The sequence below is a fragment of the Heteronotia binoei genome, chromosome 21 (assembly GCF_032191835.1).
Source record: "Heteronotia binoei isolate CCM8104 ecotype False Entrance Well chromosome 21, APGP_CSIRO_Hbin_v1, whole genome shotgun sequence".
NCBI lineage: Eukaryota > Metazoa > Chordata > Lepidosauria > Squamata > Gekkonidae > Heteronotia > Heteronotia binoei.
Window position 1 is genome coordinate 28,319,005 of NC_083243.1, and position 22,836 is coordinate 28,341,840.

At 44.4% G+C, this 22,836-nt stretch overlaps 2 protein-coding genes across 3 annotated transcripts in view; both read right to left on the reverse strand.

The window, feature by feature from the left end:
• The window catches only part of WDR20 (WD repeat domain 20), a 505,375-nt gene that overhangs the window by 284,557 nt on the left and 197,982 nt on the right, over positions 1–22,836 (reverse strand). The gene's annotated exons all lie outside the window — the stretch shown is intronic.
• The window catches only part of TECPR2 (tectonin beta-propeller repeat containing 2), an 83,064-nt gene continuing 72,580 nt past the window's right edge, over positions 12,353–22,836 (reverse strand). For both annotated transcript variants that reach the window (XM_060262882.1, XM_060262883.1), the window contains exons 18-20: positions 20,969–21,110; positions 18,293–18,442; positions 12,353–14,666 (exon numbers count right to left, since the gene is read on the reverse strand). In XM_060262882.1, the coding sequence (XP_060118865.1) occupies positions 14,509–14,666; positions 18,293–18,442; positions 20,969–21,110 (450 nt within the window). In that variant the 3' untranslated portion in view covers positions 12,353–14,508. The remainder of the gene's footprint in view (positions 14,667–18,292; positions 18,443–20,968; positions 21,111–22,836) is intronic.

Below are 22,836 nucleotides of genomic sequence, written 5' to 3' on the forward strand. Positions count from 1 at the left end.
GGATTCACCTGGAGAAAATGGCCATGTTGGAAGGTGGAATTGATGGTATCATATCCCCCATCCCTGCCCTCTTCAGGCTCCCAGCTATGGTTTGGGACATGGCTTTAGTTGGAAGGCCTCAAGCCTGCTCAAGTAACAACTTTGACAGAGAAGAAGAGAAGAGAGTTACTAACATCCCAGCCTTATCTGTAGCAGACACACAACTTTCACTTTTGCCTTACAGTGGTTCTATTATGCTTGAGGTGACAATAGAAGTAAAGGGGGCCCTAGATCCCGGAACTGGATTTATCTGGTCAAGTAGAATTTCTTTCTGCAACATAAATCTTGACCAGTTAGTTGATGCCACCCTGGCATAATGTATCAGTAGTGTATCTCGAGACGAAATTATGATGAATGTAATGTAACAACCACTTAAAGTATGTACACGTGCCAACGGGTCATCAAGGCTATATAAAGTACAGACTACCCTGAAAGGGGGTGGAATAGCTTGGTATGCAGGCCTTGGTTTAGCTTTGCTCCACAGTCTATTGCAGGGGTGGCCAAACTGTGGCTCAGGAGCCACATGTGGCTCATTCACACATATTGTCGTAGCTCTTCAAGCCCCTACTGCCCCATCAGCTGCTTGGAGAAGGCATTTCTCTCTTTAAAACATTTCTTGAAGCCAAGTCAGCTGATGACTTGGAGAATGCATTTAAAGTTAAAGTTCTTTCTCTCCACGCCACCTCCCTCTGCCCCATCTATTTTCCTCCTTCCTTCCTTCCTTCCTTCCTTCCTTCCTTCCTTCTTCCTTCCTTCCTTCCTTCCTTCCTTCCTTCCTTCCTTCCTTCCTTCTTCCTTCCTTCCTTCCTTCCTTCCTTCCTTCTCTCAGATATCTGACATTCATGTTTTACAGCTCTCAAACATCTGACATTTATTCTGTGTGGCTCTTACGTTAAGTAGTCTATTTCAATGAATTCTTTTTTTCTCTTCACCCAAACTTTGACTGTATGGCTTTTATTGGGCAAAGGCATTCAGATTGCAGGCTGGTGCTGGTAACCCTAGGAATTATCTGGAAAATTCTAATCCACTGTTCAAGTGGGTACATGTCACAATCCAGCATAGAATTAGGCCTATTTCAGACCAGTCATTTCAAATGGTTCATGCCAGCCTTAATTCTTTAGGATTCTGTCTTACCTCTGCTCTGTGTCTGTTACGTTGATGTTTCGGGTTTTTTTTTTTTAACTAGGGAAGGCTGATGCAACAGCCCTTGGCCTAGAAAGATAATACTCTGAAATCAGCTGACCCAATTATTCTCAGTGAGGGGAGATCAGATTTGAGGCAAACAGCCCACCCAAGATTGTGAATGCAAAAATTCATGGAGCTGGTTTAGGGTTGCCAATCTCCAGGTGGGGGCTGGGGATCCCCCAGTTTAGAGGCCCTCCCCCCGCTTCAGGGTCATCAGAAAGCGTGGGGGTGGGGGAGGATGTCTGCCAGGCACTCCACTATTCCTTATGGAGACAAATTCCCATAGGGGTATAATGATGAGTTGATCTGCGGGTATCTGGGCTCTGGAGGGGCTGGTTTTTTTTAGGTAGAGGCATCAAATTTGCAGCATAGTATCCAGTGCCTCTTCAAAAACACCCTCCAGATTTCAAAAGGATTGGACCAAGGAGTCCAATCCTGTGAGCCCCAAAAGAAGGTGCCCCTATCCTTCATTATTTCCAGTGGAGGGAAGGCATTTAAAAGGTATGTGGTTCCTTTAAATGTGATGGCCAGTACTTGTTCTGGCAGTGAAATGGGTATTCCAAATCATGAGCGAAAAGCAATCTCATCTCTTTTTACCATTGTGTTGAATTTCCAGAACAATCTGCACATTTAACTGCGTTGGCAAAGTCCCCACCTTTCTAGAAGCTTTAAATGGGAGCTGGCTCTTTTTTCTGTAGTTTCTAACTTAGATTCTAACTTTTAGTGATGTTTACGAAGTATGGAGCAATTTTCCTGTTTCTTGGAGACACCATGTGGCTTTCTTCATCTTGGACAATTGTTTAAACAAAAGGACCTGCCCTGTAAAGTATATGAAACCTGTGTTGTGCTCCAACTGTTGAGTTATTTCTAGACATGTTTAGCTTTTAATATCAAGCAAAAGCTGTTTCCTTTCTAATTAAATTTTATTTTAAACAATACTGTCCCTTTGGAGTCTTTCACATTCTGTCTACCTTCCCCAGCTTTGGCTCACATTTATTACAATTGGTTACACAGGCAATATTGGTGGTTGTTAGCTCTCAGAGTCCTGAACATCCAGAGTGGTGGTTATGGTATGCTTATTGTATATATGTAATGGAACAGTCTGCTCACCCCCTAATATCTGTGTGATTTACGGTACTTTGGTCTTATTGGGTGGAGCTCTGGTTTCAGTTTGCCAGTTTTGTATGTTAGCTGTAGATGTTGATCCTGGGAGTTGCCCTCTTGCAAATAAACAGTTGGTGTTTTGAGTCAGTTTGTGCGTGGACTGTTACCTGGGAGAACCGGGTTTGATTCCCCACTCCTCCACTTGCAGCTGCTGGAATGACCTTGGGTCAGCCACAGCTCTCGTAGGAGCTGTCCTTGAAAGGGCAGCTGCTGTGAGAGCTCTCTCAGCCCCACCCACCACACAGGGTGTCTGTGGTGTGGGGGGGGGGTGTAAAGGAGATTGTGATCTCTCTGAGACTCAGAATATAGGGCGGGATATAAATCCAATATCCTTCTCTTCCTCCTTCTCCTCTTCACAATAATAATAAGATTTTGGATTTATATCCCGCCCTATACTCTGAATCTCAGAGTCTCAAAGCGGTCACAATCTCCTCTGCATTCCCCCCCCACAACAAACACCCTTTGAGGTAGGTGGGGCTGAGAGTGCTTTTACAGCAGCTGTCCTTTCAAGGACAGCTTCTATGAAAGCTATGGCTGACCCAAGGCCATTCCAGCAGGTGCAAGTGGAGGAGTGAGGAATCAAACCCGGTTCTCCCCGATAAGAGTCCGCGCATTTAACCACTACACCAAACTGGCTCTCAACATGCTCATTATAGAAAACTGTTATATATGTGGACCAAAGGGAAGACTATTTGGGTGTGGGTTCCTGCCGAGCTCATTGGAGCCATAAGCTTGGGGAACTGGAACAATGGGCAGCAGGATACAAATACCTGTTGCCCTGCACCAATCACAGGCACCCGGCCACTTTGAATGAGCCAATACCGTGCTTGCATGGGAACCAGAGTTGTATATAGTTGAGGCCCCATTGGCCGGTTCTCCAGTCTTTGAGTGCAGCCCTATGACGTGCTGCATTGAATAAAGAGTTGATCATCATGACCACCTCGCCTCTTCAATGCGTTGAACCCACTCTATTATAAACACAATCACCATTGCTACTTTCCATATCTCAAAAGCCATATGAAGAGATACTTTGCGCAAACCAATCTTCATGTTACAAAACTGCCCTATGTTTGCTGGCAAATGACAGAGGGCTTTGCATCGGATGTGCGAATGGAAGTTTTGTTCCTTTCAGATGACTGCTGGCCCTTTTCTATCTGCAGCTGCAGCAATGGGGGGGGGGGGGAGAAGGGGAAGGGGCCGGAGCTCAGAGACAGAGCATCTGCTTGGCATGCAGAAGTCCAATCCCCGGCATCTCTAGTGCAAAGAATCAGGTAGTGGTTGATGGGAAAGACATCAGCCTGAAACCCTGGAGAGTTGCTGCTGGGCTGTGGAGGCAGTCCTGACCCTGATGGACCAATGCTCTGATTCAGGACAAGGCAGTTTTGCGTGTGTTCAAGTCATTTCAGTCTTCCCCACTGTTTTTGCATCCTCAAATTGCTGCACGGAGCTCCAAATTAAAGCCAACCATATCAAAATTAATAGCAAGACAGCAACAAAGAGGCAGACTATGAAAACCCATATGCATAACTCGGAAATATGCACCTTAACATTAGTGATAACTGACATGTTGATCAATAAATCCAGGGGGGGGGGTTGTAGCAGGAACTCTTTTGCATATTAGGCCACACACTCCCTGATGTAGCCAATCCTCCTGGAGCTTACAGTAGGCCCTGTACTAAGAGCCCTGTAAGCTCTTGGAGGATTGGCTACATCAGGGGTGTGTGGCCTAATAATGCAAAGGAGTTCCTGCTACCAAAAAAAAGCACTGAATAACTCCATAAAGTATCCACTGGTTTCTGCAAGTCCTTTGTTAGGAAGTAGCACATATTTATTTATTATTATTTTATTTTATTTATTGCCATAGGTTTTATAGCTGCCCTTTCCCATAGTGGCCCTCATAGTGGGCGGTTTCCAACTCCCTTTGGAATTCAATTATGCTTGTCACAACCTTGCTCCTGGCTCCACCCCCAATGTCTCCCGGCTCCACCTCAAGTCCCCAGATATTTCTTGAATTGGACTTGGCAACCCTACCTGGAATCTCAGAGCAGCTTACAATCTCCTTCCCTTCCTCTCCCAGCAACAGACACCCTCTGAGGTAGGTGGGGCTGAGAGAGCTGTGACTAACCCAAGGTCACACCAGCAGCTACACGTGGAGGAGTGGGGAATTCAAATCCGGTTCTCCCAGATTAGAGTCTGCATTCTTAACCACTACACCCAGGGCTTTTTAAAATAATAATAAGTTTTATTTATATCCCACCCTCCCCGCCGGAGCAGGCTCAGGGCGGCTAACAGGACATGGTATATACTATGATCAGTTATACAGCAATTTTTTGAGCAGGAACTCCTTTGCATATTAGGCCACACACCCCTGATGTAGCCAATCCTCTTGGAGCTTACAGTAGGCCCTGTACTAAGAGCCCTGTAAGCTCTTGGGGGATTGGCTACATCAGGGGTGTGTGGCCTAACATGCAAAGGAGTTCCTGCTACAAAAAAAGCCCTGACTACACCAAACAGAAACTAGAAACCAAAAGTTGGTTGCAACCTGATGGCACTTGATACTATCAGTGTCCACCCAAGGTACACTCTAAAACTGAACCATACTTTCTAGCCTTTAAGTGGACGTTGAGTAACAGGATGTACAGAGGTATGTTCTTCCCTAGGCAAGCAAGGGTGGATACCAGGGAACTGCCAGCTCTTCTCTGGCGCCTTGGCTGGATTCAACTTAAATCTCTGCCTCTCCAGTGCTATTACCTTGAAAGAGGGTAACATTCGCTTGCTTGGACTACCAGGCCTGAAAGAGCAGTGGGGCAGCTTGATTTAATAAAAAAAAAGCATGGCATTTGCCTCTTGGGCATACTTCTAGACAGGCCTTAAATTCAGCAGGAGCTCACAGGATGGCAGCTCCTGAACCTTTCTGAGGGTTCCCCTTTCTTCTCCCACTTACGTTGTCCATTGAATAGTAGGTGCAGCTGCATAACAATCCCTGGATTAGGAGAGCATGGCAGCCAGCCAGCCACCAGGGGCTTTGCCACACCCCCAGCAGCCCCCATTAACTCCTGAGAAGCCCACACACCCTTTCTCCACTTATGTGATTTTGGGCACCGGGTGGTTTGCTGGCCTTTTGACGTGGTGGGGGGGGGGGTGACCTAGGAGAGCCCCCAGATGAGGCCTGCTTGGGCTGGCTGATATCTAGCCAGCCCAAGCAGGCCTTGCTCACCTGGGGCTCTCCTTCCTAGCGTTGGGTTGCTTTTGGCTGGTGGGGGGGGTGGCATATATTAATGAGTTATACTAATGAGCTCCACCACCTATTTTTCTACAAAACGACCCTGCTTCTAGATAGCACTTGTTCCTCTGCTTGCTCCCAAGCTGTTAAAACAAGGATAGGGAAAGGAAAGGAAAGGTCCCCTGTGCAAGCACCAGTCATTTCCGACTCTGGGGTGATGTTGCTTTCATAACGTTTTCACGGCAGACTTTTTATGGGGTGGTTTGCCATTGCCTTCCCCGGTCATCTACACTTTCCCCCCAGCAAGCTGGGTACTCATTTTACTGACCTCAGGAAGGATGGAAGCTGAGTCAACCTTGGGCCAGCTACCTGAACCAGCTTTCGCTGGGATAGAACTCAGGTCGTGAGCAGAGAGTTCAGACCACAGTACTGCTGCTTTACCACTCTGTGCCACGGGGCACTAAAACAAGGATAAGCACTGTCCAATTGTCTTGTTTTTCACCTACATTCTGGAGAAGCTTGTTCATGCCCCCCCCCCCCCCCCGCCTTGCTAGAGGGATTCTGGTTATAAACACCACAGCATCCAAGCTAGAGTTTTGCCATCTTGCGCTTCTGACTGTAGCCCGTGACCGAGTTGTGTTGAAAATGCTGACAGGCAATCCCATCCATCTGTCCTCTTCAAAGCAATTTCTTCAATGGCTGGAGGAGCTAATATAATGTGGCAGCTGTTATGTCTCCCCTCCACGCCCCCCCCCCCCTGCAATGTGGCAGCCGCTAACAGGAAAGAGGTCCCCCTTCTTGAGTTGGAGCGATGCCAACGCATCAGAGAGCAAAAACGATCTCAACAAGCACAAATCAATAAATTTCCTGGAGAGGGAAAGAGAATCTGCTGTGAGCTCCTCCCGGACTGCCAATTTCGGTAGAACATCTTAGCCATAAATTCAAGTCAGTAAATGGATGGCGAAGGCTTGGACTCCATGTGCTTTTCTGCAATTCAAAGCAGGCAGAATCCTATAAAAATTAATTGTGGTGGTGCTGGAAAGTGCTGTCAAGTCACAGTTGATTGATGGCGACCTGATGTGGGTGGGTTCAAGGCTAAGAGACATTCAGAGGTGCTTGGCCATTGCCTGCCTCTTAGAGGAAGGAGAAGTAATCCATTGTTCCTGCGATACAAGTGAGCTTAGTGCTGTGGCTCTGCTGAGATTTTTCTTTTGCAGATTCATTCAAAGAGCAATTTTACACTATAATGTAGTGGGTTCAATGCATGGAGGAGATGCAGTTGCAGTGATCATAGCTCTTTATTGAGTTACAGCATGGCGACTAGTAACTAAGGAAGACTGCTTTACTGGGCCAATGGGGCCAACTAAATACAGTTCAAGGTTCCTGTGCTAGGACGCCATTGGCTCATTCAAACCAGCAGGGGGCCTGTGATTGGAACTGAGCAGCAGGGATTTGGCCGTCTTTCCCGAGTCCCCAAGCTCAGTCTTAAAAGGCTCCAATGAGCCAGGCAGGAACACAGGTAAAAGCATCATTAGTTCACATATACAACATACCCATTACACACACAAAAGACCTCTGTCTGAGACCCGAAGAGCCACTACCAATCTGAGTAGGCAGCACTGATCTTGATGGACCAATGGTCTGATTCAGTATAAGGCAGCTTTGTGCGTGTGTGCGTGCGCATGTTCATGGTAGAATTCTGGACTGGGCCAAATGCAAGAGGGAATTTAAACTTGTGTGTGTGCGTGTTCATGGTAAAATTCTAGACTGGACTGGCTGCAAGAGGGAACTTATACTTTTGAAGACTCTTCCCTATAAAAAGTACCTTGTATGTAGAAAGCATGTACTTCAGGAGAGGGTTATAGTAAGCCTTTCCCCCTGAGATTCTAATTTGCTACATACAGGGAGGAGGAATTACCCCAGAACCACTTGAAGTTTTAAGTGATACAATTTTTGACCTTCTCAGACTGACATATTCCATGTAATATGTCTCCTGAAATCTTTCAGATCTGTTTTGGCCACTTTTGCGAAAATGCTGTAATTACTTGGGAGGTGCATTGCCCACAATTGTTTATGGCTGAATACCTTGGGTTTTTCATGGGACACTGGTCCTTTCCTGTTTTTGCTAGCAGCTCTGAAAGTTTTTCCAGGCCACTTCCCACCAAATTTCAGTTAACCTTTATCCAGGAGTTATTAAGCAAGGAGGGGGGCATTTCTTGCAATCACTAGTGTGAAGTTTTTTTTTCCAAACAAGGAGTAGGACTGATTAGAAATTGGGTCAGGGCCTTTTGAGTGGTGGCCCAGTAGAGTCAATGACCCGATCTTGTAAGCCATGTGCAAAAAATAAATACGATTTTTTAAAAACTTGCTTTTGAAGTGTAACAGGTGGTGTTGCATTACTTTGAGAAATTCAGCAGATTGCTGTGTGTGCTTTGAAAAGGGTCTGTCTGCCATACAGCATCTGCAGGGGGGGGTTGTCCTCAGGTTGCTAAAATTTGAGAACATCTGCTATAGCACCCTCTTCTTTCTGAAACACAGAAGACAGAGAAGCAAAATCGCATGTATCACAGAACAAATGGATTTTTGAAGCGTTTGCATTTAAAAGAGAGATGAAGAGTAGATTAAGTATTGACTTCAGTATGTTCCACCAAGGAAGCCGAAGGACTTTGTCTGTTCAACCTAACTTGAATTTTAAACAGCCTGTGAAGTCCTTCCTTCAGTGTTTAAGAATTTGTTCTTTGCCTGCAATAAAAACACTGTTCCTCCAACCTCTGAGCTTAAGTGGAATGTGATACATGGCTGGGAGTCAGTTTGAATCATTATTAATTCACATTATAGTTTCAGTAGCAGCAGAATGGGGTTTGTTAGAAATTAATGAGGCTGCCATTATTAATCACACGTGAGAGATCAGTGGCACTTCAGGCACCAAGTTATTCTTTCTCAGGTTCAATTCACTGCTACATCCTCTTGCTTCCCCCACCCCCTTTTGTAATATTGCCAGAATTTACCTGTTTTGACAATTCCTACCAGTCAGACCTTGGTTCTTAAAAGATTTTCTACATATAAGAAAGGTGTCGTCTCTACATCTACCTGATTATAGATGGACTTGAGTCCTGTAGCACCTTAAGAGAGCAAGAAGAGATTGGATTTATTCCCCACCCTTTGTTTGGAGTCTCAGAGCGGCTTATAATCACCTTCCCTTCCTCTTTCCACAACAGACACACTGTGAGATAGGTGGGCCCAAGAGAGCTCTGGGAGAACTGCTCTTGAGAGAACATCTCTGAGGTAGCTCTGGCTGACCCAAGGTCACCCAAGCTTGCTGCATGTGGAGGAGTGGGTAGTCAAACCTGGTTCTCCAGATTAGAGTCTGCCGCTCTTAACCACTACACCAAACTGGCTTTTAGTCTTAGAAGACTTCTAAGGTGTAAAGTTTTGGGAGTCAATGCTCCCTTTGTCAGATAGCTTCATCTGGAATTTTGACTCTCAAAAGCTTTATGCCCTAGAATTCTTTTTGGTCTATAAGGTGTTACTGTACTCAGATCTAGTCGTTTTATTGAAGACCAACATGGCTACTCTCTGAAGTTGATTATAGTTGGAACTCTCCAGGGAATCACAGGATAGAAACATACTTCCCTGCCAAGGGGGACTGAATTGCTGTGCTGCTGTAAGAGAGCAGGTTGAACTTATTGGATTCAAAATGGACTTTGGGGGACTCTGCAAAATAAATTGGGTTTTTAAGTTTGTAGGAATGACTATGACATTTATAAAATGGCATTTTTGGCACATTTAGCTAGTGGTATTAGCTAAGTTTTTTAAAAAAACTTAAATATTTTAATTTCTTAAAAATTATCCAATGAGATTGCACAGAAATCTGAACATGCGTCAAATGGCACAGTTCTGTGCTGCCTGTCTACATGGTATTATAAAACCAAGTCATCAAATCAACAACAAACTGAACTTGTGTACTCCATGCAAAGATATCTGGGGATCATACAATGATCCCCCTGCCTTATATTTCTGCTTTTGATCCTTTAAGAACATAAAATAAGCCATGTTGGATCAGGGCATTGGCCCATCCAGTCCAACACTCTGTGTCACACAGTGGCCAAAACAACCAGGTGCCATCAGGAGGTCCATCAGTGGGGCCAGGACACTAGAAGCCCTCCCACCGTTGCCACATTCCGTCACAGAAAAGGTTGAATCAGTGTTTTGTTCCAGCTTCATTCTGTCAGATTGGTCCATGTGGAAATCTTTATGCCATGGAACCTTTATGAACCTCTTGTGGATTCTGTAGCCTTCTGCAGGGTGCACACTCAAGCCTAGTTCACACTCGCAGGGCAGTGAGGTGACAGAATGAATGGCAATCTCTTTGGATTGCAGGCAATGGAACACATTTTGGGGGATGTTTCCTTATGTTAAAAGAGAAGCAAGACAAGCACAGCAAGCCAGCAGCAACACTAGTGGAACGCTGCCCCTTGCTCTGCTATGTCTGCATGAAGATTTCATGTACCTCCACTCTGCCACCTCAGTAACCACTTGCACATATGAACCAGACCTCAGTATGCAATAGGAGCTGAAGCTCTACTAAGGCTTGCTATCATCAGCCAAACTGAGCGTACTCTAGAAGAAAAGAGACTGGATTTATGCCCCAGCCTTCACTACCGAAAGGAGTGGCTTCCAATCTCCTTCCCCTCCCCCTCTCCACAATAGACACCTTGTGAGTAGGTGGAGCTGAGAGAGCTCTGACAGAAACTGCTGAGGAACAGCTCTGTGAAAACTTGCAACTGACTCAAGGTCACATCAGCAGGTACATGTGGAGGAGTGGGGAATCAGACCCAGTTAACCATTACACCAAACTGGCTCTTCAACTGGTTTCCAACTTTTTAAATGGTGACCTGCAAATACAAATTTTCTTGGTCTGCCGACCCCCTCCAAGTTTTTTGGGCACTCGAGATGAACTATGACCTTGTTGCCTATCTAATCCAGCACTGCATTTTCTACAGTGGTCAATTAGATGTTGTTGAGAAACCCACAAACGTTACAGGAAAGGTGCAGCTGACCCCAGGCAAACAGCATTCCATTTCCCACTCCTTTCAGCTGCTTTTTGTTGTTGTTCAGTTGCATAGTCGAGTTTGACTCTTTGCAACCCCATGAGCAAAGTCACTCCAGGCCCTCCTGTCTTCCACCATCCTCCGAAGTCTGCTCAAATTCGTATTTGTTGCATCAGTAACGCTGTCCAGCCATCTCATCTTTTGCTGTCCCCTTCTTTTGCCTTCTGTCTTTCCCAGCATCAGGATCTTCTCCAGTGAGTGCTCCCTTCTCATTTGGTGGCCAAAGTATTTGAGCTTCAGCATTTGACCTTCCAGGGAACAGTCAGGGTTGATTTCCCTTAGGACTGACTGATTTGATCTTCTTGCAGTCCAAGGGACTCTCAAGAGTCTTCTCCAGGGAGTGCTCCCTTCTCATTTGGTGGCCAAAGTATTTGAGCTTCAGCTTCAGCATCTGACTTTCCAGGGAACAGTCTGGGTTGATTTCCCTTAGGACTGACTGATTTGATCTTCTTGCAGTCCAAGGGACTCTCAAGAGTCTTCTCCAGGGAGTGCTCCCTTCTCATTTGGTGGCCAAAGTATTTGAGCTTCAGCTTCAGCATCTGACTTTCCAGGGAGCAGTCTGGGTTGATTTCCCTTAGGACTGACTGATTTGATCTTCTTGCAGTCCAAGGGACTCTCAGGATTCTTCTCCAGCACCACAGCTCAAAAGCATCTATTATTCTGTGCTTGGCCTTCCTTATGGTCCAACTCTTACAGCCACTACCCTGAAGTTACTAGTTGCTGGACAGATTTCACCCCTAATTGTCACATCTCAAAAGCATCTATTATTCTGCGCTCGGCCTTCCTTATGATCCAACTCTCACAGCCACTACCCTGAAGTTACTAGAAGTTGAGAAGCTGATGAGGATGTGGAGAGATAGAAGATGAAGATATTGGATTTATATCCCGCCCTCCACTCTGAAAAGTCTCAGAGCGGCTTACAATCTCCTTTACCTTCCTCCCCCACAACAGACACCCTGTGAGGTGGGTGGGGCTGGAGAGGGCTCTCACAGCAGCTGCCCTTTCAAGGACAACCTCTGCCAGAGCTATGGCTGACCCAAGGCCATGCCAGCAGGTGCAAGTGGAGGAGTGGGGAATCAAACCCGGTTCTCCCAGATAAGAGTCCGCACACTTAACCACTACACCAAACTGGCTCTCCAGAAAGAATGATGCGCAGCTCAGGAGCTGCCTTTAGGGAAGAGCAGTTTGTTGTCCACTTTCTGAGGCTTCGTGAACCACTTCTGAGTCCGAAACCACATGTTGGGAAACATTGCTCTAGAACATGCTCCACTTCTCCAGGAGGGGATGCACAATTTCAAAAGCATGCAAGAAGGAATTATTTGTAAAGAAGATTCATAGTTTTCCTTTCTATTTTCTTGCATCCCCAAGGTGGACATTTTATTTCTGTAGTTAACATGGTCTCAGGAAATGTTACTGTCTAATGAAACCTAAAAAGCTGGAATTCCCAAATTCTGGTAAGATTATCTGGTCTACACCAAAGTGCCATACCGTATGTTGCCAATCTCTGTTCTGGGATGGCTGGGTGTGTGTCCTCAAGTATTTATTTTGACATCAGTGGGAATTTTTAATTATGATACCCATCCTACCTTATTTCAAAATGTTATTTTAAAATTAAGCAGCCAAACTTCAGATTTTTAAGAAAAAGAGTAGTTTATTGCACTTGTCTGAAAGCACAAAAGAAACACAAGAGTACAGAAGTGAAACTAAGGATGGAAAAACGTTTCTGATGGTTAGATGAGACTATACAAAAAGTCCCATGGGCTTAACAAGGGCTGTCAACACCAGTTAATATTCATCAAGAAAGCAGCGTGAATTTACTGTACGGAGTATGAACAGCTAGCAAGCTCAAGCCATGACCAAGACAGCTCTCTCCCCCCCGCCCCCGCAAGTGTAAGATCTATAAAAATGTCATTTTTCAGCACTACAGGTGAGCATCTGGTTCTTGGCCAGGTGGTATGTTAACCATTTCGCCCGTCTTTTTCCAGAGTCCTCAACGTCAGAACACTTCTTGAAAATCCACTTCCCATGGGGGCTCCTCAAAACAGTCCACCCATGGGAACCAAGTAAACATCAATAGCCGAGTGCCTCTTACAATCCAGTGATGGGCTAAAAAAAGAAACTCTTGAGAGGCCGATTCCTTATATAGAAGAGGAAAAGATCGAGCAAAACTTATCAGCTCTCGGTGGGAAACAAATATGACCTCCACGTTCATAATGAACTGCGGAAAGCGTAGACAGAGAAAACTGAGTAGTGACAAGCGTTAATGATGCAAGTCCTGCTTCAAAAACAGGTATGCACAGCCACAAAGGTAATTCTCGATACTCTGAGAAAGTGGCGGTTCCCACAATTCCTGTTTTTTCTCAACAAGGAGGAAACACTTATTCCTCTTGCTCTGCACATAGAGCCAAAACTAAATGGTATGAGGGAAGTCTCTTGCCCCAACATCTGCTCTGAAGATCAGGGTAGTGTGTGTGTGTGGTGGGAACTCAACCTTTTCCTCCTGTGCTTTCTCCTATGCAAATCCCTCCTCCCCCAAAGCAGAGATTAACAAGGGTGGAGAGGAAGAAGCAGGTACAGAACTGGTTCTCATGCTCCCTCCGCAAAAAAACTGGAAGTTGGCTCAATTGCAGATTCTTCAGCAGCTGTTTTGGACATTCGAAAAGACACTTGGTTAATTTGGGTAGGTATTAAACAAAAACAACCAAATGCTACCACAGCCTTTCTGTCCCAAGCCACTGAGCAAGCTATTTCGACCTTTAGTTTTATTCTGAAGAACATTAACTTTCATAAACTATAAGCTGTCGTGATTAATAAACTAGCAGGTTTTGCTGTAAACATCTCAAATAAGGTAAGACATAGCAAGATTTAGCTAATATAGCTAAAAATCCACCATTGTGAAGACATATTGTAACTGTTACCACAAACTCTCCTCTGGAATAAATATATTTCTTTATGCCACTTCTTGTTTTTCATTCTTAATGATCTTTACAAGAAAGGAAGGCTACTCTAGTTCGAGGCACGGTTGAATTGGGCCAAGGGTTTCACACAACCTACAGAGGCACTCTTGTTTTACAAGTCTAACCAACAACGGTCAAGTTAGTCCATTCCGGGGTGCCTGTGGAAGAAACATTACTTGTAAGAGGGGAACCAAGGTCCGAGCTTTTAGGCAACATTTGAAATTAAGGTTTTTAACCCATGTCACAACAAACCAAAATTCACCAGAGAACTGGAAGTTATACAAAGTGCACTTCCCAAATGATCGTCAGCTTAGTACCAAATTACATCACAAAACCAAATTTGACCTTCCACCCCCCCAAAAAATGTACCGCCATATTGTTACTTTTTGTAAACAAAGGTGCATTGTGGTTTCCCTCCCATTTGTACCCACTTTCTTCTACTTGGTGTCTTAAATACAAGAAAAGTTTATTCTGCTTTTGAGAAACATTTAATGTAACCAGGAGCCCTTCCTATCATAATACATATGAGTGTGCATGCTATAGCAAAATAGCTTTGCTGTTAATGAGGTTAATTTATAAGTTATATTTCAAAATAGAACGGCTACAATAAAGACAAATTGACAAATTTTTAAGCCACGTTGTCCATCTCGCCTGAGAGATACTGAAACAAGACATCTCACTACACAATTTTTGGACAGGTGAGTTCTCTTTTTTTAATACCAAAGTGCGGATATTGTCAAAATGTAAGCAGCTTTAAAAGTCTAACATTCTGGCAGGTAACAGGACTTCCAAGTGCATTTCTTCGCTATTTTACAGCTCTGCAACAGCCTCATATGACTTCCCATTCATCTTCAAAGTCGTCAGAGTGAAATGATACAGACGCGTCGCCATGCTTCTGCATGGAGAGAGAGTGGTGGAAGTTCTTTGTGAGACGCTGAAGGAGCTGTCCTGAAGTACTAACGGCCCACAGTTCATCCAGGGGAGTCACTAACAAGAGGAGGAACAAAAACAAGACGTTATCAGTAAAAAAGACCAAGAGGCCAGTAGCGCCTTAAAGACTAATACAAAGGTGGCCAAACTGTGGCTCAGGAGCCACATGTGGCTCTTTCACAAATATTTTGTGGCTCTCAAAGTCCCCACCGCCCTGTTGGCTGACTTGGAGAAGGCATTTCTCTCTTTAAGTCACTTCTCCAAGCCAAGCCAGTCAGCAGCCTGGAGAATGCATTTAAAATTAAAGTTGCTTTCTTTCCACCTCTCCCTCTTTCCTCCATCTATTTTCCTTCCTTCCATCCTTCCTTCCTCTCAAACATCTGCTGTTCACGTCTTGAGGCTCTCAAACATCTGATGTGTATTCTACATGCCTCTCACATTAAGCAAGTTTGGCTTAATTGGACTAATACAATACGTGGCAGGGTATGAGCTTTCGTAAGCAGTGACACACCAAAGCTCATCCCCTGCCACAAATTTTGTTATTATTTACGGTGTTATTGGACTCTTGCTCTTTTCTACTGCTACAGACTAACATAACTACTCATCTTGATCTGTCTACAAGAAGTTATCAGATTCCTTTAGAACAGTAGTTCCCAACTTTTTTGGTATGGTGACCCACAAGACAAATTTACTGCCAAAGGTTTTTTTTTTTGCACCCCAGGCAAACCATGACCTTGTCACTCATCTAGTCCAGCATTCCATTTTGTACAGGGGCCAACTAAATGTTGTTGAGAAGTCCCCGGGTACTGCACAAAGGGTGCAGCTGCCCCCAAGCAAGTGGCATTCCAACTTCCCCTCTTTCCAGTTACTACCACAAAGTTTTACTAGTTGCTGGGCAGATTTCAGTTCCTCCCATGTCAAAAAGGGAGGTGGGAAAGCAAGAATGTGAGATGTTGACGAGGAGAACTGAAGAGAAAGAATGAAGCAAAGGGCAGGAGCGGCCATTAGAGATGGCTGGCCTATGACCCGCTTTCAGAGATTGTGAGGCCCACTTTTAAGTTGCGAAACATGGCTTTAGAATGCCGGCTGTTTACATGAAAAGTCAAGTTTAAAGGTCAAACTGTTGCTGTCCCACTCAAAGGGCAGTTTGGGGTGGCACCTGGTTACTATTATCACTTGAATATATGTACTGGTGTTTTGTCTCCTTTACCTGCATCGGTATTATTTAGATATTTATAACCCACTTTTCTCCCTGAACTGGACTACAACATTGTTCTCCCCCCTCTTTCATGTTATCCCCATAACCCCCAGCAGGGCTTTTTTTTGTAGCAGGAGTTCCTTTGCATATTAGGCCACACCCCCCCGATGTAGCCAATCCTCCAAGAGCTTACAGGGCTCTTAGTGCAGGGCCTATTGTAAGCTCGAGGAAGATTGGCTACATCAGGTGTGTATGGCCTCATATGCAAAGGAGCTCCTGCTGCTGCAAGAAAAGCCCTGATCCCCAGACTACGAGGCAGGTCAGGCTAAGAGGAGAGTGACTGGCTCAAGGTCACCCAGCAAGCTGGCAGAATGGGGATCTGAATTTGGGTCTTCGTTCCTAGACTGATACTCGAACCACTGCACTATCTGAACTAAGAAGAAGATATTGGATTTATATCCCGCCCTCCACTCCGAAGAGTCTCAGAGCGGCTCACAATCTCCTTTCTCTTCCTCCCCCACAACAGTCACCCTGTGCGGTGGGTGGGGCTGGAGAGGGCTCTCACAGCAGCTGCCCTTTCAAGGACAACCTCTGCCAAAGCTATGGCTGACCCAAGGCCATGCTAGCAGGTGCAAGTGGAGGAGTGGGGAATCAAACCCGTTCTCCCAGATAAGAGTCCGCACACTTAACCACTACACCAAACTAAGCCTAATTAATCAAAAACATTAACTGAGAGTGATGGGAGCCAGCCTGTCATCCCAATCCACTTCTCCTGATCTGGTCTTCATTTTTCAGTGCAGGTAACCTTGCAAGAGACAAATAAGTGGGGGATGTGATAGAGATTTATAAAATTATGCATGGGGTGGAGAGAGTTGCCAAAGAGAACTTTTTCTCCCTTTCCTAAAGTCCTAGAACTTGAGCGCATCCAATGAAGCTGATAGGCAGTAAATTCAGAATGGACAGTAGATTTCAGGCTGGGAGGGACGGTGGCTCAGTGGTAGAGCATCTGCTTGGTAAGCAGAAGGTCCCAGGTTCAATCCCTGGCATCTCCAACTAAAAAGGGTCCAGGCAAGTAGGCGTGAAAAACCTCAGCTTGAGACCCTGGAGAGCAGCTGCCACTCTGAGCAGACAATACTGACTTTGATGGACTGAGGGTCTGATTCAGTAGAAGGCAGCTTCATATGTTCCCATGACAAAGAGAAAATATTTCTTTATACAGAGAGTGATTGGAATGTGGAATTTGCTGCCAGAGAATGTAGTGATGGTCACTGGAATAGAGAGCTTTAAAAGGGGATTAGACAGATTCATGGAGGATAGGTCTATCAGTGGCTACTAGCCATGGTGACTGAGGGGAACCTCCATGTTCAGAGGCAGTCACCTTTGAATCCCAGTGCCAGGAGGCAACATCAGGGGGAGGCCTTGGCCGCTGTGCCCTGTGGGAGGACCTCTAGAGGAGGTGGTTGGCCATTGTGCAAGACAGGATGCTGGACCAAAGGACTCTTCTTACGTGAAGGACAAGAAGAAGAAGGAAGAAGAAGAAGAAGGAAAGAAAAGAAGGAGAAGAAGATATTGGATTTATATCCCACTCTCCACTCCGAATCTCAGAACGTCTCACAATCTCCTTTATCTTCCTCTCCCACAACAGACACCCTGTGAGGTGGGTGGGGCTGAGAGAGCTCTCTCAGAAGCTGCCCTTTCAAGGACAACCTTGCAGAAGGTTGCAGAAGGCACTTCGAAAAGAGCTGCGTGGCTGGGAGCACCTCCCTGCCCTGCAGTTCTTACAGGCTGTCTTCTGCAGCCCCTTTAAACTAGCCTTCCAGCTGTTTTTGAGGTTTTCAGAAGAAACAGAAAGCAGAGTTTTAAAGAGTCCCTTTAAACCCCAGCTTTCTGCCCCATGCACAAACAGCATGAACTAGCTCAGAAAGTTCGTGGAAGTTCATGATGGCAGATCCATCACAAACTTCTGTCTGGGAACCATGAAGAGGGCAAAATTCATCACAAATTTTGCTTCATGGTTTGGTTTGTGCCTGTCCCTATATACAAACAAAGTGCAAGGATAAAACAGAATTTTGCCACAATACCATGTTTTTATTATTTATCCATCTCAGGTTCTTTCCCCTGCCAGCTTGGGAAACAGTAAGTAGAAGTCCTGTCACTTTTTATCATACTGTTCTTCTAAGGAGCTGAGGCAAAAGTTCATCCCATCCTCCATCCTTACAACCTCCCTGTGAGGTAGGTTAGGCCATGAAGCAGCAATTAACCCGCAGTCACTCAGTGGGCTTTAGGGCTGGGTGGACATTTGAACCCTTGAACCCAACTCTCCTGAGCCTAGCCTGACAGTTCAAACCACTGCACCCAGTGTTTGTCCTATTTCCTCTTTTAAAGTTTCAGGGAAATATCTGGCTTCACGTTCCAATTTTAGGGTTATAACTCTTGGCTGGTACTAGCCCTTACGACTAGCAGGCAGGTCAAAGGACTCACTTACCTGTCAAACAAGAAACGTTTCCCGGAATCTTCTTCCAGTAGTCGCCGGCGGGATTTTTATCTGTGATGCCATACCGTCGTGCCACATCCCCATTGGGACAGCGGGCCCAAACGGTTCTTGTGCTTATTGCCAGCTGACAGGCTTGAAGCCCTAAAGCAAAAGATACAAGAAAGAAACATTTGTCCCAAATACTGAGAAACTGATAAGGTGCATGCTACATATTTTCCTTGATCCATCTGGAATTTCACACAGAAAAAAGGAAAACCAAAATACTTTAACCGGGCAAATTATAACTGCAATCATGCCTGTACTTTAGGGATAAAAATATTGCTAGTTCTGTTTAGAATGCTTACAATGCAATCCTATACAGAGTTAAATTCTTTCACATTGAAGTCAGTGCGTTTAGAAGGATGTAGCTCTGTTTAGGATTGCCTTGTTCAAAAAGAAATTATCCAAATGGCTCACAATACAACAAAACATAAAAATACTTTATAAACACTACTATTAGTTATCAATGAAATAATCAGCATAAAAAGGACAGTATCAACGTCAGCAAGAACAAACAGAAAAAGACACGGATCTAATCACACTATGCAATTAACAAAACATCTGGAAAAATATAAAGGGTTTCACCAGGCACCTAAAACATTTAAACTGACCTCAATTAACATAAGAACATAAGAGAAGCCATGTTGGATCAGGCCAATAGCCCATCCAGTCCAACACTCTGTGTCACACAGTGGCCAACCCCCCCCCCACCCAAGTGCCACCAGGAGGTTCATTAGTGGGTCTAGAAACCCTTCCACTTTGCCTCCCGCCCCAAGCACCAAGAATACAGAGCATCACTGCCCCAGATAGTTCCTATAATATACTGGGGCTGATAGCAACTGATGGACCTCTGCTCCATATTTTTATCCAATCCCCTCCTGAAGCTGTCTATGCTTGTGGCTGCCACCACCTCCTGTGGCAGTGAATTCCACATGTTAATAACCCTTTCGATGAAGAAATACTTCCTTTTATCAGTTCTAACCTGACTGCTCAGCAATTTCACTGAATGCCCACAAGTTCTGGTATTGTGAGAAAGGGAGAAAAGTACTTGTTTCTCTACCTTTTCTATCCCATGCATAATCTTGTAAACCTCTATCATGTCACCCCGCAGTCGACGTTTCTTTAAGCTAAAGAGCCCCAAGCGTTTTAACCTTTCTTCATAGGGAAAGTGTTCCAAACCATTCTAGTTGCCCTTTTCTGGACTTTTCCCAATGCTATAATGTCCTTTTTGAGGTGCAGTGACCAGAATTGTACATAGTATTGCAAATGAGACCACACCATCGATTTATACAGGGGCATTATGATACTGGCTGATGTGTTTTCAATTCCCTTCCTCATAATCTCCCCCATTTCTGGTTGCCATCTACTTTACTTGAGAAGGTGGAAGAAGACATGGCTGATGCCAATGTTAACTGGCAAGCAAGTTTGCCCAGAATAAATTAAGTCCTGTTTCCAGGCCTTTTTGAGCTTTACAGGTAAGAACCAGCACTTTGAAATTGTATGTTTAAACTATAATCCTATGCACACTTATCAGGGAGCAAACCCCATTGAATAAAGTGAGATTTTCATCTAAGTAACTGCACAATTAATTGCATTAGCATTCTATTCTTCTAAAGCTTTTCTACATATCACTGAGATAATAATAATAATAATAATAATAATAATAATAATAATAATAACTTTTAATTTCTATCCCGCCCTCCCCGCCAAAGCAGGCTCAGGGCGGCTTACAACATAAAATACATTATACATCAGATTACATGAATTGCAAATAAAATCCAAGTTAAGACAAATTACAAATTAAAATTTACAAATTACAATGGTGATTTCACATGCATCTCTCTGAACACTTCAACTATTCCATATGAGATATTAGGATTCTCTTAGCATCTCAGTAAGGAAGTAAAACTTTTGTAACTCAGATCAACCTTAAGAGAAATCCCGAAGTCAGATTTCTAGCAAAGGATTATGGTGGCTGCAGGGAAGGAAGAGATCCAATAAACTGGTGGGCAGCAGGGCTTTTTTAAGAGCAGGAACTCCTCTGCCTATTAGGCTACACCCCCCTGATGTAGCCAATAAGAACAGAAGAAAAGAAGAGAAGCCATGTTGGATCAGGCCAATGCCCCATCCAGTCCAACACTCTGTGTCACACTGTGGCCAAAAACCCCAAGTGCCATCAGAAGGTCCACCAGTGGGGCTAGAAGCCCTCCCACTGTGCCCCCCCAAGCATGAAGAATACAGAGCATCACTGCCCCAGACAAAGAGGTTCAACAATAGGCTGTGGCCAATAGCCAGTGATGGACCTCTGCTCCATATGCTTATCCAAGCGCTTACAGTAGGCCCTGTAAACTCTTGGGAGGATTGGCTACATCAGGGGAGTGTAGCCTAATATGCAAAGGAGTTCCTGCTGCAAAAAAAGCCCTGGTGGGCAAGCTCTGGTGGTTCCCAATCTGAAGGAGGGGCCAAGCCTGGGAAACCAAATGAGATTGGGCAGGAAGAGAGCTTACTTCGTCAAGGCTATTTCCACGCAGAAGAAAGATGCATATTCAAACAGTGACAAAGAACAGACAGATCAAGCACAGGATGGGATTTCAACAGCAACCAAGAACACTAAGTAAGCTTTCCTACCTGGAATGTGCTCCCAGTCAATTCCCACCGGCATCTCCTCAGTAATCCCAGTGCGGACGTGAACGTTCCATTTGCTATCAATCGCCCACAGGCTCTGGTCGTTGGGACTCGAGAAGATGCTAATTAAGTTGATTCCAACTGGCTAGAAGAGTTAAACACAAAACCGCTGAATCTTAGGCTGGAGGGGCAATTGTGACTATGTCCTCCTCAGCTTTATGTGCCATTTTATTCACAAAAGCCCTCCCCCCCCCCCAACTGCTAGCATTGCCTTGTCGTGCTCACAGACAGCATCTGGGCGGAGAGTGAAGATCGAAAAGATCTGCCATGCACCCATGCTGCTTTCTACCAGCACTGCACAGAACCCAACCCAGTATTTTGGTGTTACCCTCAACTGAACATTCCACTCAGTTAAGGATCATTTGTGACCAGAGCAAATACAAAACAGCAGAATTTAGAGGGGGGAAAAAGATGGTTGGGCAACTGAATGTTCTGAACACACATCACTAGTTGAGGGTCCATCATTCCATTCTGTCAACTCCTGGAAGGCACAAACAAACACACACAACCAAACACACGGCCCCAATTCCATTCATCTCCCAAACCACTTTGGAATCAGAGTTCAAGGTCCTTTCAAGCATGGCTGCAGCAAGCAGATCTGCCATAGGAAGAGGGAAATGGTGAACAGACAAGAGTAAGGGCCTAGAGAGATGACATGCTAGCAGAACCTCAATTCTGTTTTCCTAGATTTAATCCGGTTGGGGTTAACAGGTGCTTAGGGTCCCCAATTTGGGATTTTAACCCTTCTTTCCCTTGAATGTTTTTACCTGACTTCCCCCCTCCCAACACTCTCAGACCTAGGAAAGAAAAAAGACAAGCAAAGAGAAAGTACTGGTCCTTTTCCCTTATATGTCCTGTTTCTTACAAAAAGGGTCAGGTCGTAAGTAATGTTCCCTCTGTCTTGTGAGCTAAAATTCTACTTTGTGAGTTACTGGCATTAAAGTTGTGAGCAAGCAAAATCAATCAATCTATCCCACCCAATTGTTGGAAATGTGAAGTGAAGATAGGATCCCTTTTTCATTTATGGTGGACGTGTCGTGTAGCAAAAAGCTTTTGGAAAGATATCCATAGAATGCTAGTAGAAATACTTAAGGTTAATTTTGTTTTTAAGCCAGAATTCATGTTACTCTCGTTAGTGAGAGATATTGTCCCACGTGAGGACGAATATATCACAATATATATTTTAACGGTGGCTAGAATTTTATTCGCCCAGAGCTGGAAATCAAAAGTGGCTCCTGAGAGGGAAGAGGTAATCCACAAAATTTTGCAAGTGACCGAAATGGATATTCTAGCTAATTTGATTAAAGGGATTTCGAAGGAGGAAGCAAAAAAAAGATGGGAAAAAGTTTATGTATGGTTGGACAAAAACTAAATGCATATATATATATATATATATATATATATATATATATATATATATATATATATATTTAATTACTATTACCATTATTACTATTAATCAGTGGTGGTTTTGAACCAGTCATGGGGGTTAGATACTAAATAATGATTTGGGTTTTAATACCACAATTCATCTCATTCTGTATGTAAATAAGTGGTATAGGATGATGTTAATCCTTTTTTTTTTCTTTTATTTTCTTTCTTCTGTTTGGATAAAATTTGTTCCATCTGTATGATATGAAGGATGCAAATAAAACTGAAATTATTTTAAAAAAAAGTTGTGAGCAAGCCATTTGGTTACTGCATAAACTAGTTTGCTCTGGGGCCATTTTTCCTGAGCTGTGACAAAAATGTCTGAGCTGGAGGCTAAGAAACCGTGAGCTAGCTCACACTAACTCAGCTTAGAGGGAACC